The following is a 16,366-nucleotide window of genomic DNA, read 5'->3' as shown; positions in this document are numbered from 1 at the left end:
GTATTCTTTATAAGGCTGAAGAAATCCAACTTTCAAATTCTTCAAAAATATAACCAACAACTTACTTTACCTATGCTCCATGTTGGGTAAAATTACATGAAGTCACTGTGCTGCAAATCTCTTAACATGTCCAGGATAAAAGTGTAGACAAGTCATATAATACATTCAGTCTACAAACTTGCTGCAAAGGTAAATACAGAACACACATTCAGTGAAAGTCATCAATGACTTGAACACACGGACTGGTTCAGATCAGATAATATAGCAGCGCATAATAGCTCTGGTCATTTTGCACGTTATGAAACCTCAAACCAATACTGCCTCATTTGAGCCAAAAGTTACTGCTTTCAACAGCAATTCATATGACAACAGCAATTTCTCCTTTCAAGAAAGTATTTTATTAGGAAAAAAAACACTGAAACACAAGTAGTTTGAAATCAAACCTCACAATTTCAACGAACTTGGGTACCTTGTACAAATTAACCCAGTGTGGTTGCTCCATTGGATTTAAAACATTTTCAGACCTTTATTTACAAAGCTGGATCATGAGGACAAAAAACGTTTCATAAAAAAATTAAAACTTTTGCATCATCTCTTTTGAAATGGACTACACTACACCGGCCAACGAGTCTGCAATGGTGAGACTTTTCCTGGAGAAATCCACCACTGAGTAACTCTGGGATTGCATGGGGAGTCCCAAGTTGATTCTGTTTAGCTGTCCAGTGATCCTTCCTTTCGCTCTGAGCTTACACTCCTTTCGCGCTCGTCTTTACTGAGCCCGTTCCCCTTGGTGGGCTCCTTCTGGAGCGACGGCTCTTTGCTGTGGCTACGTTTGGGCTCTTCGCTACCGCTGTGCCTGTTCGACCGCTCTATACTGCTGCTGCGCTTGTGTGACCGCTCCTTGCTGCGGCTTCGCTTGTCTGACCGCTCTTTGCTGCGGCTACTCTTCCTCGACCGCTCTTTGCTGCCGCTGCGCTTGTTTGACCGCTCCTTGCTGCCGCTGCGCTTGTTCGACCGCTCTTTGCTGCCGCTGCGCTTGTTTGACCGCTCCTTGCTGCCGCTGTGCTTGGTCGACCGCTCCTTGCTGCGGCTGCGCTTGTGTGAAGGCTCGATGCTGCTGTTGCTCTTGTGAGACCGCTCCTTGCTGTGGCTGCGCTTGTGTGAAGGCTCGATGCTGCTGTTGCTCTTGTGCAACCGCTCCTTGCTGCGGCTGCGCTTGTGTGAAGGCTCGATGCTGCTGTTGCTCTTGTGAGACCGCTCCTTGCTGTGGCTGCGCTTGTTGGACCGCTCTTTGCTGCGGCTGCGTCTGTGTGCCCGCTCTGCGCTGGAGCGCTTGCTCGACCGCTCCTTGCTCCGGCTGCCGTCTCTCTTCCTAGCCTCCCTGTCCGCCCGGCCCTTGCTCTCGCTCCTGCGTCTCCCCTCCCTGCTCTTGCTTCGGCTGGCTCTCTTTGCTTTCCTCTCCTCCCTCTCTCTCTTCTCCTCCCTGTCCTCTTTATGCCTTCTGTCCTTGGACCGCTCCTCCCTCTCCCGCTCTCCGTCCCTGTCTTTGTGGTCGCGGTCTTTCCTCCGGCTCCGGTTGCCCTCGCCCTCCCGCTCCCTCTCCTTCTCCTTCTCCCGGCGGTCGTTCTTCTTGTCGCGGCCGGCGCTCTGGCTTCGCCGCCGCTCCCTGCTCCGGCTGCGCCGGCGCTCCAGGCTGAGGGAGCGCCGCCGGTCTTTGTCCCCACCCCTGTCCCCCCTGTGCCCCCTGTCTCTGTCCTTGTCCCCGACGTCCCGCTCCTTCCTCTGCCGGTCCCGCTCCCTCTCCAGCTCCCGGTCAAAGCTGGCTCTCCCCCGGCCCTCGCGGTGGTGGCTCCTGCTCCTTGACCTCTTCGGGGACCGGCGAGGGCTCGGCGTCCTCCTGGGAGTCCTGCAAGGAAAACGGTACAGCTGGAAAATTCCGGTACGAGCCCAAGTCCACCTAATGCCTTCTCACAAAAAATGTTATCTTTTTCACAACCATTTTCCTCGCCCATTTTTGTAATACTGTTGCCCATAGATAGCACATGATTTGATATGTCTGTGGGGTGCAATCACCCTCTGAAACAAGGTCTTAACAGGACTAGCCCCCGAGCTGCATAGTTTTCCATGAAAAGGACTCCCTCTGTTGAGTGTTCAGCTTGGAGCGAGCGACACCCACCTGGAGCGCCGGCGTACGGCCTGCCGTGCGGGCTCCTCCGGGGTCGGCTCCTGGAACTCAGGCTGAGGGACCTTCCTGGGCCGGCTCTTCATCTGGTGGTCAATGGCCTTCTGGACAGGCACAGGAATGCGTGGGAACAAAGTGGAGAACCACTCCAGCTTGGTTAAGAAGGAGCGCAGCATCTCTCCGATGGTCATGACGCAACCACCTCCGGCCTTCACGTCCAGCTCCTGGAAAAAACAGGTCACACCCAGGCCTTTATGACAGGCTCCCAGGAACCAAGCCTACGCTGGCTTTCTCACTGTCTAGCTATCGATCCCTTCCAAAGCCTCGCAGACAGTAACTGTTAATGATATGTCGAGTCAAAAACTTGGTGTATCCACCAAGTACCTACCTGTGTCTTTTTGTTGAGCATGAGATGAAAACAGTGTACAAGAAATAAAAATGTGTCTAGTGGTATGGTTTAACTCCCAGCACGGCATTTATATAACAGGCTCTGAAAATTGCTAGAACAATAGAACGGCAGCTGTGTTTTTATAAGGCATACCAGCGCTATAAAAAAAAATAATTCAATGACCACTCTTTTCATTAAGGGTCATTACCGCAACATTTCCTTCCTTCACGCGTCACCTCACCATTCAGGTCTTTAGCCAGCTATTGTCAGGAGTCAACCTACAGCGCAAGCACATAGAAGAGGGCTCATACCAGCTGCACAGAAACAAGCGCCAAATGCCAACAGCCGCTTGAAATGAAGCATAAATTAATTGTGCAGACAACCTCCAATTCACCTGCTGTACAGGAGAATTATTAAACAGGTAAACTTGGAAATTGGCCAATCACAATAAAGAAAAGATCACACAAATGCTTTAGAAAATGGAGTCGTATGTCTAAATATGACAGTTGCATCCTAGTCAATGAAGGACTAGCACTGATTCATTTCCTTATATTTTTCTTATATAAAATGAATAATGTAAGGGAAACACTACTTTAAATTATAATTTATCAGTCACATCATGTCTAACAAATTTAGGAATTTAAATAGATGTTAATTTCACAACGGGTAAGGAATGCTACATTTTTAATGGGGCATGCCTAACAATTAGTTTGTAATACATTTTAAAAACTTACAGCTTACCTTGACAAGGCCGAAAAATTGACAAGGAAAATTGAGATATTTAAATGAGGCAAAAGGAGGGAAAAAGCGTAAGGTAGTAAAACTGTACTGAATTGTAAATCACGCACTCAAAGAATAAAACTGGTTTCCTCTGTATTTCAGAAATAGCACTTGATACACAGGCTTAATACAGCCATAGGATCAGGAAATGGGAAATGCCTTTCATAATTTAGAAATATCATTGAAAGAACATACAAGAGAGGGGATTCCTCCACAGCTGGGTAATCAAACTGCTTTTTTATTTACTGAAGCACAGGACATGCACAGCATGCCGCAAGTAGCATGCAATAAAAATGAAATACAAAATTCAGAAATAAACAAAATAGAACCATAAAGGCATTACCCTTTTCCACATACCTCCTCATCATCAAGGAAGCCGTCAAACCAATCCACTAGGTCAGCTGGGGGTTGTGTATATCTATTTCAAAACACACAACAATGGGGTCACTGCTGTGCAATTACAATTCTTACAAACTGGCACAAATAAAGAAAAATGACCAAATCTCAGACAAAATTCTTATCCTGATATCAAGCGATAACAATATTTGCCCTTGACCAGCATTATGGTAGCCCTTCAATATCCAAAACTATATCAAATTACTATATACTTATTCATAATTCATAATTTGTTGTATGTTATAATGACACTATAAAACTAGCACTATAATCTTTACCAGTAGTTAGTGCTTCCACAAAGTACCAATCTTCTCAACCTCTTCTCAACCTTTGTCAAACACAGATTGTTAACAATTACTCCATTTTAACTGCATGCATTATTCATAATGATGAATGTCAAGCAAATGTTTTCTTACACACAATTAAGCCATCATTTACATGAAATGCGACTAATATTACAGGTCCGCTATTTAAGTTCAAGGGTTAAAACAAAGTAGAAGCTAACCTTATGTACATGAAGCCAAGGGCTCTGATGTAGGGCGAGTCTGTGTGTGTGATGAGTCCCATCACCTGCTTACGAGTGAGCTTGAGGGTAAAAAGTTTGTACAGTAGACAGAATGCAGTGGAGACGATGCCTCCGGTTCCAACACCACGGACCTGCAATTGAAATGTTTTCGAAATCAATGTTCGTTTCCATTTTACTTCAGCTGTTGCGCTATACCTAACAGAAGGAGTCAGAATCACGTACTTCTACTTACCCCTCCGCACATGCCAGTCTGGCCCGCAGTTTTCCTACTGCCTTTCTCCCACGGCTCTACGTGCGTTACCTGCATAACAAAGTCATGTCAACAAGGTACTACCACCAAATGTGAGTTCAGCCCTTCACGCTACTTGTTTATTTTACTTGAAGGTAGCTACATCTGCATTAATATACTGGAACACAGTTTAGACCACACAGCATGCTAGCCAGATAACTAACGGTAAATACGCAAGTCTTGTTTGGCTTAGCTACGTATTAATAGCCACGAAGGTTTGTCGGCAATAATCGTCGTTCAGAACTGAATAAAAACGTCAATTATTTATTACTACAGTCTTGGACTGTTAGGTGGCGATGATATATATGTTGCCACTCCGCATGCTTGTTAGCTAACGTTATTTAAGTAACAGGCATCACTGCTAATTCACTCCTCATTAAGACGGAAAATAAGAAATTTGGTAGCTACAATGAAATACTGGCATTAATGTTGGCTAGCAAGAAAAGCCGTATGGGCGATATAATTAGCTCCAGCCATCATCAATGACTGCCAGCGAAACTAGCTAGCTAGAGCTTGGCTAGCTACACTAGCTAAATCTCTACGCGAACACCAGCGGGAAGCTGGCTACCGACGATGGCTACCTTGAAGTAGATTTCGTCCACGACCTCATGGTAAGTCTTCAGCTCATAGAGTTGCACCTTGAAATACGGCGAAGATAGCACGTTCGTGAGAATCATTGGGTTTAGGTTCATTGTCTTTTCGTTGCCCCACAAAGGCAACACATTTCCGTGTTTTCCAGACGCAGCGGGTTTATTCAAGGCCTGCTGCGGCTGATTCACAGTCGCTAAAGCCGTGTTGTTTGCCATCATAATCCGCTATGATAGCTAGCTAGCTACTGAATAGCTTAAAACTAGCCTACGCTTACAACCAGGTTTACTCCTGATCTTCTCAATATATCGCCATTAAACCGGTTCCAACGTTTGTATATTTACGATCGTTAACGGAATATTGAAAGGATATACATATGTGTATAATATGTCCAAAATTGAAACTAAATCCGCAAACGTTAACAATAATTTCCGTGCTGGTAACTCTCAGTTCTTGCTAATGCCGGAGAACAAGATGGACAGCTTTTCCGTAACTACCGGGAAAGAAGCGGAAATGACGATTACTGACGTCATTCCACATAGACGTATCCGCAGAGCAGCCCGCATACAAAAAAAGTAGCCAGTAATTTGCTTTAGGGTTCTGAAATGGTTATAAAATGTCTTATTTTTCATGAAAAATTTTCAAATTTTATATTCATGGACATAAATTCAAAATCTGTACCTAAATGGAACTTCTTAGTTATACAACTCATTAAGTCACATGCATTGATTGACAATAAAATGAATAATTTATTGTTAGATAACTATGACAAAATATCCATCAGAACTCCTTAAAGTTGTATTTATTATTATTATTATTATTATTATTATTATTATTATTATTATTATTATTATTAACAACAACAACAATATTTGTTCACTTTTAATTCCATCGTTCTTCTTGTATTTCTTCATTGTATTTGTACCTGCTTTTTTAGTATTACAAGTTCTCTGCAAAATGCAATGATTTGTGTTTTTAAAAACTTTATTAGAAAAGTAAAGCAGCCAGCACATGAATGAATGAATGAATGAATGACTGAATAAAATAAATAAAAAAATACAAAAGTCTGCATTCTGAATGGATCAGTTACAGTTCCAATGATCCAGCAATGTGTAAGGCCCCCATTCAAGTGGGACACCTGGTGTAGTCACTTCATGTAGCCACCACAAAGGACACATACCCATGTATCACAGCAAAATGCTGCTGTGTATATTTGTCTTTTCATATAATATCATAGACAGACCCCAGCTGTTTTTCCATGAACCAGAGGGCCAGCTCCTGTTTTCCTTCCATCCTCTCTACCGCTTTTGAAATGATAGGGAGTTTTTTGATCTACTGTGTAATGAAATATATTCACCAGCAGATGTCACTGTTAGAAAGAAGACGATAGTTTCTCAAGTTCCAGTTGTCGACTGACATGACTGTGCAGGCTATGCACACTATTAATACCTCGGATAGAAGAGGAGAACGTTCTAACAAGACTGATTTTTGAACCTTGAGCCTTTGTGCATTAGAGATGACATAGGGATGGCAGGTATGCCATCCCCCCAAGTTACACCTTGGCGAGGTGGCATGCCCCATATACAGCACTGTGAGTTTGCCACTTTTCAGGGTTCTCTACAGAAATAACCACAATGACCACAGACTCTCAGCCCTTAAAAACATTAATTTATGTAGCTTCTGATTGATACTTACAGTGCCCTCCAAATGTATTCCTCAATACATCAAAATAAAAGGGTAATTTTACAGACTAAAGGAGAAATATAGGAGAAATATGGAACATTGTGATTGTATCATGACATACCAAACAACAGCACGTGGAATCTAATCAGGCAGAACCTGCTGCATACAGCACACCAGTGATGTCCCAGAAAAACTTAAGCTGTAAGGAGGATTGCTTTCCAAACATTTGCACGGATCGTAATCCAAATAATTATCCCACTTCAACGGTAATTTCTTTGCACATACTAGAGCTACAATTTATGGAAGGTTTTATCAGAGTATTAATGAACTATAAAACCTTACTGTTGAGGGGACCCTTTTGACCGTGCTGGTGACTGATTCATTTGCTGGGGGGCCGTCTTGTAACCTAAAGATCGCTGGTTCAATTCCCAGTAGGACCCTGCCGTTGTACCCTCGAGCAAGGTACTTAACCTGCATTGCTTCAGTATATATATATTGTATATCCAGCTGTATAAATGGATACAATGTAAATACTATGTAAAACGTTGTGTAAGTCACTCTGGATAAGAGCGTCTGCTAAATACCTGTAATGTAATGGGTTCAACTGAAGGCTAACAGCCTTTTGGAAACTTCCGTTGAGTTCTGTAAGACAGTGAATGTGCGATCGGCCTACTTGTGCACAACTCAAGCTTATGGCTACCTGTGGTGATCAGGCACGGCCAGGAAAAAATGTGCAAGAATAATTTATATGCTGCAGCTGCTGAAGCTCGAGAAAACAATGAGAGAGGGTCCATAATCCGTGGCTATACGAAAAAGCCTTACAGTGTAAGCCAACAAAAAGTGATCTGTTGAGCTTCCTTTGAAAACCACATGGGTGCAGCATTTAACATTTAATGGGGTAAAATCACAGAATATATTCATTAGTAATTGAATTATATTCATTAGAATTAAAAATTAAAGTTAGATAAATATGTCACCTTCTAATGACATATCTAACAGATTTTACAGACGCCCCCAAACAGATTTTACAGACATTAAAAATAATTCATTTTCCATCAGCATTTCTGAACAATTTGCTTATTTTATAAATAGATTATTTCTATATTGGGTCATTTGTTTATTCTCCAAATTAATTCTTATATTCTCAAAAATACTTTTCCTGAATATTTCTCTCAAGGGAATACAGTGACAACTAGATTGTTATGAATATTAGGTGTATTAGGTTGAGGTTACATTGATATGTCTGTCTTTGATTCTTATTTGTTTGGCGTCAATATCATCTGCAGTATAGGCCTACAGGCGAGGTACAGCCACTAAATAGCAATGAACCTGGACTGCTAAAGCCAAGAAAATCAGCTGCTCATTTTGGGGCTGTATCTGGGACAGCTGTTTTGATTTAGCGGTTAACTGAATTGCAAGGTAATTTTAGATTTAACAGAATTAAAACAAATATTATAGGAAAGCCAGCCTCAATTTCAGTTAAGCGAGTAGCTCCCACTGCGCTTGGAATAACGAAGTGACAAATGCCTTATATGATATATAATATGGCCACTATGGGCCAAAACGTGAACTCAGAATTGAAATTGGACAGTGAGGTGCATTTTTCAGCCACTTACAAAGCCATACAGGGTTGATGGCATTTTACAGAAACCCGGTGAAGGCCATGTGAATGCTTCTGCTCAGGTCATGGCCAAAAGGTGGCTGGTGTCATTCTCAATAGTTGTACATTTATATACATTATATTTGACATTCATTCATCATATTCTGCTTTACTCCCCACAGGTAAGTACTTACAGTACCTGGCACTAGTTTAACACAGGCCACACACATCTATTTGTCATTCGAATACATCTGTACTGTTTGATGCTTTAAATTAATTCAAATCTGTGAAAGGTCTGTCCCCAATGCAACCATGGTGTGGTGGTAAGGAGGTAAGGTGAAGGACATTGCAACATTGAAGTACAGTATGGTTCTGGAGATGGTTGAGGCCTTCTGGTATAAGCAAAAATGACATTGGCCAATGTGTCAGAAAAGGCTAAAAGTGCTGAGCCCATAATACCGTATGTCAGGATGGGATTCCTTGAAGATCTTGCATACTGCCTGAAAATGTGCTTACTTCGCCTCTGTATTAGATGAAGATTTGGCCTAAGCATAAAAGCTTGTCTGGAGACAAAAACTGCCTTTGCGTGTGCAAGAATTTTGAAAATTTGATTGTAAACTTTTGATCATTTAAATTTTATTAGAAACTTTGCATTTCAGAATTTTAATGAGGTCTATTGGTATAGACAGCTGCATTTCATCTCTTGCAATACCTTTTCTATTATTTTTTTTGATGAATTTCAAAGGTGGTGATGTGGGAATATTTATTTCCTATTTTGCTGTGGTGTTGACTGTACTCAAGGCTACATAAACAAGGTCTCTTTAATTTAAAATTTCGTCTATCACACCTTGGGCATAACTCCCAAGTTGAATACAATATTAAGCATCAGCAATACTACACTCTGACTGGTTATTTAAAATACATTGCAAAGTTATCCCTTATGAACTTTAATGCTGTCAATAAATATAATTTTACACCAAAAAATATTAAAAGTAAACCAAGAAAATTGTTGCTCCTATTCACAGTTTTTCAGTAACATTAATTAATTTAAAAGCAAAATAAATACAGATTTAGGGAGGTTCACTTTTCAGTTGCCAAAATATGCAGTATTATAACTGAAATATGCGATCTACTCTTACCTTTCTACTCACTTATTTTAAATAATTCAACATTTGGAAAAATGACATATTCGGAAAACTAAACTGACATAACATCTGACTTTGAAAATAAACATAAATGCTTGCTCTGTTGCAAACGTATTCAGATTTTTTGTCCCATTTCACATTTAAATATCCTGACAAGTAATTAGAATCCTCAAATCATTTATTTAAGGACAATGAAATACATATTAGAAATGTGGTTACTGTGGTTAACTTGTGAAAATAGCATGTTTAAGGTGAAAAACGTAGAATGACATACAGAGTGAATAAAAGAGTGTTTTGCCAACACAATATTATTGTTGGCCATATAAACACATTGTTAATACCTGAACTCTGCCTGCATTAATATAATGGATTCTGATGTTGTTCCTATGGATAAGTGTTAATCACAACATTAAAGCAATAACATTCACAACTGTATAACTATCTTTTTAATTTTTTAGTTCTAGTGTGTTTAAGTATCTTTTTTGACACAGCCCTTCCAGCTGCACTGGCCTGCTTTTTGTTGATACTGTGATATGATTGAATGTGGCATTTCTTGCCATGATGGCCTTGTAAGTCACTCTTCATTTGATTTACAGGCTAAGAAATATCAATAATAGCACTATAAACATCGCCAATATTTACCAGTTGCTAAAATGAAATTATAGACTTTAAGCAAGAGATTTTCAACAGCTAATTAATCTGGTTATCATTACTATTCAAGAAGGCCTGTAATCTTTAAACAAAATCTCTATTCTGCTGCCTTCTCACCGCCAATTTCAAAAAGTTTACAAACTACTTCTCAGGCCCTTGACCCTTGACCTCACTTTATTTGACACTGTATTAGATTACTACTGCACGATGCATACATTTTAGTTAGGTACGTCCTGAAATGCACAACAAAATTGTAGTTTCTTTACTGAATGTTACCCATTACTCCAGGGCATTAAAAATGATTAGCCCCACGATGTGGAATTGCTTTCAGTAAGTAACACATCCAGAAAATAAAGGACACTTGCACGATTTCAAGGTAACAGTGGCTTTGCATTGCTTTGAATATACGTATTAAAGGATGCGGTGCTTTTACGATAAGCGATTGTTCTTTTCAAAGAGTACCGTATTCTCATAGTTTCTTCTCCTATTCGCATTCACTCGAAGAAATACTGCACTGCATAACATATCTTATACACACGCAACTGGATGCAAATTTAGAGTGTTGAATGTTGGATGTATGCAAGGTCAAGGAAATATCTTACAATTGCACGTATATAACGCGAGATTTGAAGAAGGCCTCAAGAAAAACTGATTTCTCGTGATTTCCAAAACAGCTGTATGTTTGTTAATGCCGGCATTAGGCTAACATCGCCTCTAATAAAACATCAGATATGCGGTCGCATCTTGCTGCAATTAAAATGGGTCTTCTTTTGATTTGGCCTATGTGATTGTTGTTAGGAGAATTCCACTTGGAATTTCTTCAGGGTGTGTGGGTGTGTGGTTCTTTTTGAAATCGATCTGTGAAATGTACTAGTACTTCTATGAGTCACTCAGCAAAAAGCAAACACTCAACAATTATGATGAGTTCCAATAAGATGTCATTTTTTTTTAGAGTGAGTATATTCAAAAACAATTAAGTAAGTGATAAAATGTATTATGTTAAAAGGTAAATATTATTTATGTGCTTATTGCATGTTCAATTGGGGGAAAAGGCTACATCACCATAAGCAACAAGCATTTATTGATAAATCAATGCAAAATATTAAATTGACAGGTACGTTTGGTTGCAGACTCCCTTTTGGGACTCTAGTGCCAACTGTGCGTCACCCAGCACAGCTGCCTGATTTGATACCGGAAACTGGGGCCTGTCCTTTAACAGGATGAGCGACCAGGCGACTCATTTATGGAGAAAGTTTCAGGCCTATTGATTCTGCATTCCACAATAAAAGCTAAAAAAGTAAACCTGAGATTAAAATGGGTAAAACAAACAAATAAAGAAAGTTAAGCAATCCCCTCCCCTCAAGTCAAAAATCTAAACCAAACAAGAGGTGCTAACACAAGAGCAGACGATTGCTAAGATATTATTTATCAGTCTTTGTACTATAAAAACAGTCATGGCTCATATAGTTTTCTTATCAGGCCAAAAATAAATAGCACAAGGACGTTATATTTATGACCATAAATCTCCCGACCTGCTGTCATCTAGTTTCACTACGGTGTCATTCAGAAACCCACTGCCATCCATTACCCAAACATAATGGGCCCTGGGCCATGCAATGTCCCCTGTATTATTAGTCCATAACTTCAAACTGTCACCGCTGACTCCCGAAACTTACCAGATGGTCGTCATTGGAGAGAGGATGTTCCTGTCTCTCTACCATTAAAATCTGAAAAGTTGAAATTTCATTCAACTTAAGAACGTTCATGTAGGGGTGTGACTATGTTCTGTCTATGAGCTTGCCGGTTTATGAATATTCAAAATATGTTTTCTCCTTGACTCATCCACCCCGACCAGCTGTATACACAAAGAGGAGGTTGCGGTCGCGATCACAGACGCAGGAGTTGGGGCATGCAATCGTGGCCCAAAAGTGGCCCAGCGGGTGGACTGGCCCATCTGACATCTGCCCGAATTGCCAGACGGCCGGTTCGTCTGTGCCCTAATGTGTAGTGCGCAATCATATAATCCATGACTGAGCAGTTTCTGCATATGAGCCACAAGGGGGCAGTGTGATATATATAACCAAAATTATGTTGTCAGTAAATGATCAATAATGAAAATATGCAATGGCATGTACAGCTTGTTATAATATTGTCAAAATGCAATATTTGAATCAAAAAGTGCATCAACAATGAAAACTGTGGAGTGACAGAAAGTCAAGCAGAGAATCAGAAATCAAAGTTGGAATAAGTAACATACGCCAACGACAAAGTAAAAAAAAAAAGAACTTTTTCTAACATGAGTAAACGTTATTTCAAACAACGCATAACTTGGAACCAAAATAATTCCAGCTTTCCTTCATCCTGTCTTGATTTTGTTCTTATCCAGAGGCAGAAAGATTACCGTGGAAACCTTTTTTTTAAAGGCAATACACATGTTTTGAAATGATTTAAAAATTTGAAATTGATGGAGAATCTGCTCCGGTAAAGCCTCTACCTCCCAGCTGTTGTGAAAGGATGGCTCTGAGTGCAAGTGGCTTTGACAGTGCGACCTCATGCTGTTACCTCGGTCAAAGGCATTCCCCGATCGATTGTGGATTTAGGAGTCTGCATTTTTATACATAAGTTCCTTGAACTGAAAACATCAAAGATGTGGGGGAGCGTGGGGGCTTTGGGTGGGTGGGGGGGGGGTTCCACCAAATAAACAAGAAAAATCACAGAGAAAAATTCTGATTCATATCTACACAGATGCATGCACACACACAGTTGCATAAAAACAGTTTGTTCAATAACTAGCTGAGGGGAAATTAATAATAGATTCAGACCCATGGGTGGAACTGTACTTTGCAGCTCTGAAACGGCTTCCTATCAGTGTAGTGGTTTCTTTGCTCATATTTCTTGTACTGTGACCCACACAGTCTTGGGGAGGTACATTTTTACAGCATTATTACAACATTACTACTAATGTTATTCTACTGAGCTGCCAAGTGAAGTGCAACCAACTGATCTCTGAGCAGCAAATCAGGTCTGACTGCATCATCCAGTGTCTTCAGTCCCGGGCTGCAGTGACAGTGGAGAGGGAGATCACAGGACAGAGCTAAGGTGAAAACCCAGAGGTTATGAAACCCAGAGGTTATTCAAGGTGTCCGGAGCTAAATCACCTGGATAATTTAATAAAGACGTGACAGTTTTTTCCTTTCTTTTTGCAGAAAGAGAAAACTGGAAACAGACGGAAAGCAACGGAGGAGTGGGGTGGTGAAGGGGGGTGGGGATGTTTCACACATTTTTTGCCCGCTCACATGTTTCTCTGGAGGTTACGCTGAATTCGAGAATCTCCAGGGGATTCTTAAACAGGCCCAATTTGTCTGACAGTGCCTGAAAAAAGGCGGTTTGAAAAGAAACAGCACCACCGTGCCCTGTCCGTCACTTGTTATTGACAGCAGTGAACGATGCTGTTCTCATCCAGATACCAGATACCAGCGCTATAGTTGTTTTTCACTGTCACGCTGACACCGCATGCCTGAAATGCAGTGGACAGTATTTAGGCCACTATTAAATGTGCTTTTAAGGTATGCTTCCCTGGCTGAGCAATGCACACAAACACAAATCAAAACTCTCTATCTCTCTCTCTCTCTCTCTCTCTCTCTCTCGCTCTCTCTCTCTCTCTTTCTCTCTCACACACACTCACAATACATAATGTTCCATTAGTACTTTACATGTAGACAACCAGGAGGAAAAAAGAATTTTAAAAAAATCACAAAGCTACATTTATAGAAAGCACTTCTGAATAAAGTTCAGTAAAATTAAGCAATACATTTTTGCAAGGAGTCAACAATACTCACTGTTAATGACAAGCCACACTACAGTTAGATTGAAAAGGTCCATTAGGCTCTAAACCTGCAAAGCTGACATGTTGTCCACAGCCTTTGAGTGAGGACATGAAAAATGGTATTAGGTGTAGCAGTGTGCTCTGTATCTTTAGATTCAGGGTGGGGAGACAGCACTTTGGGACTGTTAGCAGTGTGCCTGGGCCAGTTAGCAGGTGGATGGTGATTGGCTGTGATTAATAGCTGTTGTGAATGGAGGGGAAAGGAGATCAGGGGGTGGTTTCACTACACCCCCGACTGTTGCTACTTTGCACCCCCCCGCAACTTGTCATCCTCATGCTAAGGCTGCACCTTCCCTTTCAAAATTAGAGGAGGTCTGCTTGAGTGGGTGCCAACATTCCTCTGCCACAAAAAAAGTAGGAAAGAGTGCTGTTCACAGCAGTCCTTTCCCAACTCCTACATCCCCCTGAAACAAAGGAGGATGGGGCTATTTTAACCCTCTCTCTGCCCTGTGTAAATCAGCATAACCTCTGGTTCCCAGACAGGTGTCCATTTGCTTGTCATCTCTTGGGGCAGCCCCGAAGCTTCTGTACACCTACCTTCAAGGTCAAATTACAGGAAAAAATAGTATTTAAATTATGCTCAAAGTCACAGGGACAGGCTATATGAAAAATACCATGATATAACTAAAAACAGTAAAACAAAAAAACAAACATTGCAACATTTTAACAGCAAATCACATTTTTGGGGAAATTTATTTGTCGTTTTTGTCTAACACTGCATACAGTAGTTACAATTTAAGAAGCTGCCATTACTTTTCTTCCCAGTCACTTTCCGAAACAATCCACATAGGACTTGCCTGAATGTAAAAGATAAGCGTATATTTCATTCACTATGTTTACATATACATGAGTAATTCTGGAAATGGCTTACAACAATGACTGGTTAAATTATAAAAACTGTGTAGAGTATGAACGCCATCACGTTTTAAATTGTGGTATGTACATTAGACACAGTGTAAAAAGTGCATTTGCAAGATAATGAGTCTCCTAGTCTTCCAGGCCTCTACTCCTAAAAAGCATTTATTTGTATTAAATGTACCTGTGAGCTTGATTCGGAAATGCCCGGTGTCACATGAAAGCAAACCCACGTCATGGCTTTCTGGAAGCATGCCTGGGGATCACATGAACCCTGCCGATGGTGGCCTCATGACCCCTGCTGCAACAACATGACCCCATCACAACCGGCAACCCCCACAACCCCCAGCAGGAGTACCAAAATTACACGCACTAAACAATGAGCGTTCTATTTATATGCCTGCCACTTTATCATCTCTGACTGTTGGAAGTTCACTGCTGTAAGGGTCCTGGAGCTGAACAGATCCTTAAATTGGTGAAACTCAACCCAAGAACTGCCAACTCTTTGGGCAGCTTTGATGTGTGCTTTGCCTTATTTCAAGGTAATTAGAGAGAAATAGGTCAGCGTTGAGCTGACGAGGCTTCTGTTTCTGGTGTAAAGACTGGGAAACAATTCTGATTTGCAGAGTTAACAACTCTCCACGTTAAATATGAATAAAATACCAGTGTTCTATTTTGCATTAATGTACTTGATAACTTGCTGCTGCTTTAAAAATAAATAATAAACAAGCCCAACAGACCTGGCAATAAAATACAGCGTAATTAAAGATATGAGGAGTAAGAGGAAAAACTCCCTTAATGGGGAGCAAATCTGCCTTTAAAAAGGGGGAGTCAGAACTCCAGCTGACAGTGAAACAATAAAGTCAAATAATGTTCTACATCCCTATATATAAACACAGGGATGCAGATTTGATTTAGTGGTGCATTGTGTGCGTCTGAGAAAGGGAGCGGCGGCTGCTGGGTCTCTGTTTCGGACCCTTGCCCTTTTGTCCTTCCTGTGCTGTGTCGCTCGCGGCCGCGCGTCGAGGTTTGCACGGACTCTCGCGCCTGCGGTCTCCCGTCACTTCTCTCCCAAAACGACTGTTTACGGAGAGGTGTTGATTCTTATTAATCTGGTTCTCGTCGCTGCTTAGATTGAGTAGGAAAGTGACGTGGGTGGTTCAGGAAGGTGCACATTTCTGTGCTGCGGGAGCGGGAAGAGGATGGATGTGGGAAAAGAGAAGTTTCTGACAGCCACGGCAAACAGAGACTTCAGAATCGCGCGTGGCTTACATTGAACAGATGTGGCGCAGAGTTGTTATTCCGGGTAATTATTGTCATTAACTGAAAGCATGTGTCAATCAAATGCATTTAAAAAAAGACGGTGAACAAGTGAAGGCTCAGAATAGCCGAACTCA

The 16,366-nt window shown here is 41.2% G+C and overlaps 1 protein-coding gene across 1 annotated transcript; it reads right to left on the bottom strand.

The window, feature by feature from the left end:
• Window positions 1-375: 375 nt before the first annotated feature.
• Window positions 376-5,667, bottom strand: LOC135256607 (pre-mRNA-splicing factor 38B-like). The gene is made up of 6 exons (XM_064338541.1): window positions 5,143-5,667; window positions 4,505-4,573; window positions 4,252-4,403; window positions 3,708-3,768; window positions 2,177-2,406; window positions 376-1,906 (listed from the first exon to the last, which is right to left on the bottom strand). Exons 1-6 carry the CDS (start codon window positions 5,368-5,370, stop codon window positions 712-714), a joined length of 1,935 nt encoding a protein of 644 aa, XP_064194611.1. The 5' UTR covers window positions 5,371-5,667; the 3' UTR covers window positions 376-711.
• Window positions 5,668-16,366: the final 10,699 nt, after the last annotated feature.

The sequence above is a fragment of the Anguilla rostrata genome, chromosome 6 (assembly GCF_018555375.3).
Source record: "Anguilla rostrata isolate EN2019 chromosome 6, ASM1855537v3, whole genome shotgun sequence".
NCBI classification, from domain to species: domain Eukaryota; kingdom Metazoa; phylum Chordata; class Actinopteri; order Anguilliformes; family Anguillidae; genus Anguilla; species Anguilla rostrata.
The sequence above is the reverse complement of the archived record's forward strand: the minus strand, read 5'-3'. Positions and strand labels throughout refer to the sequence as shown.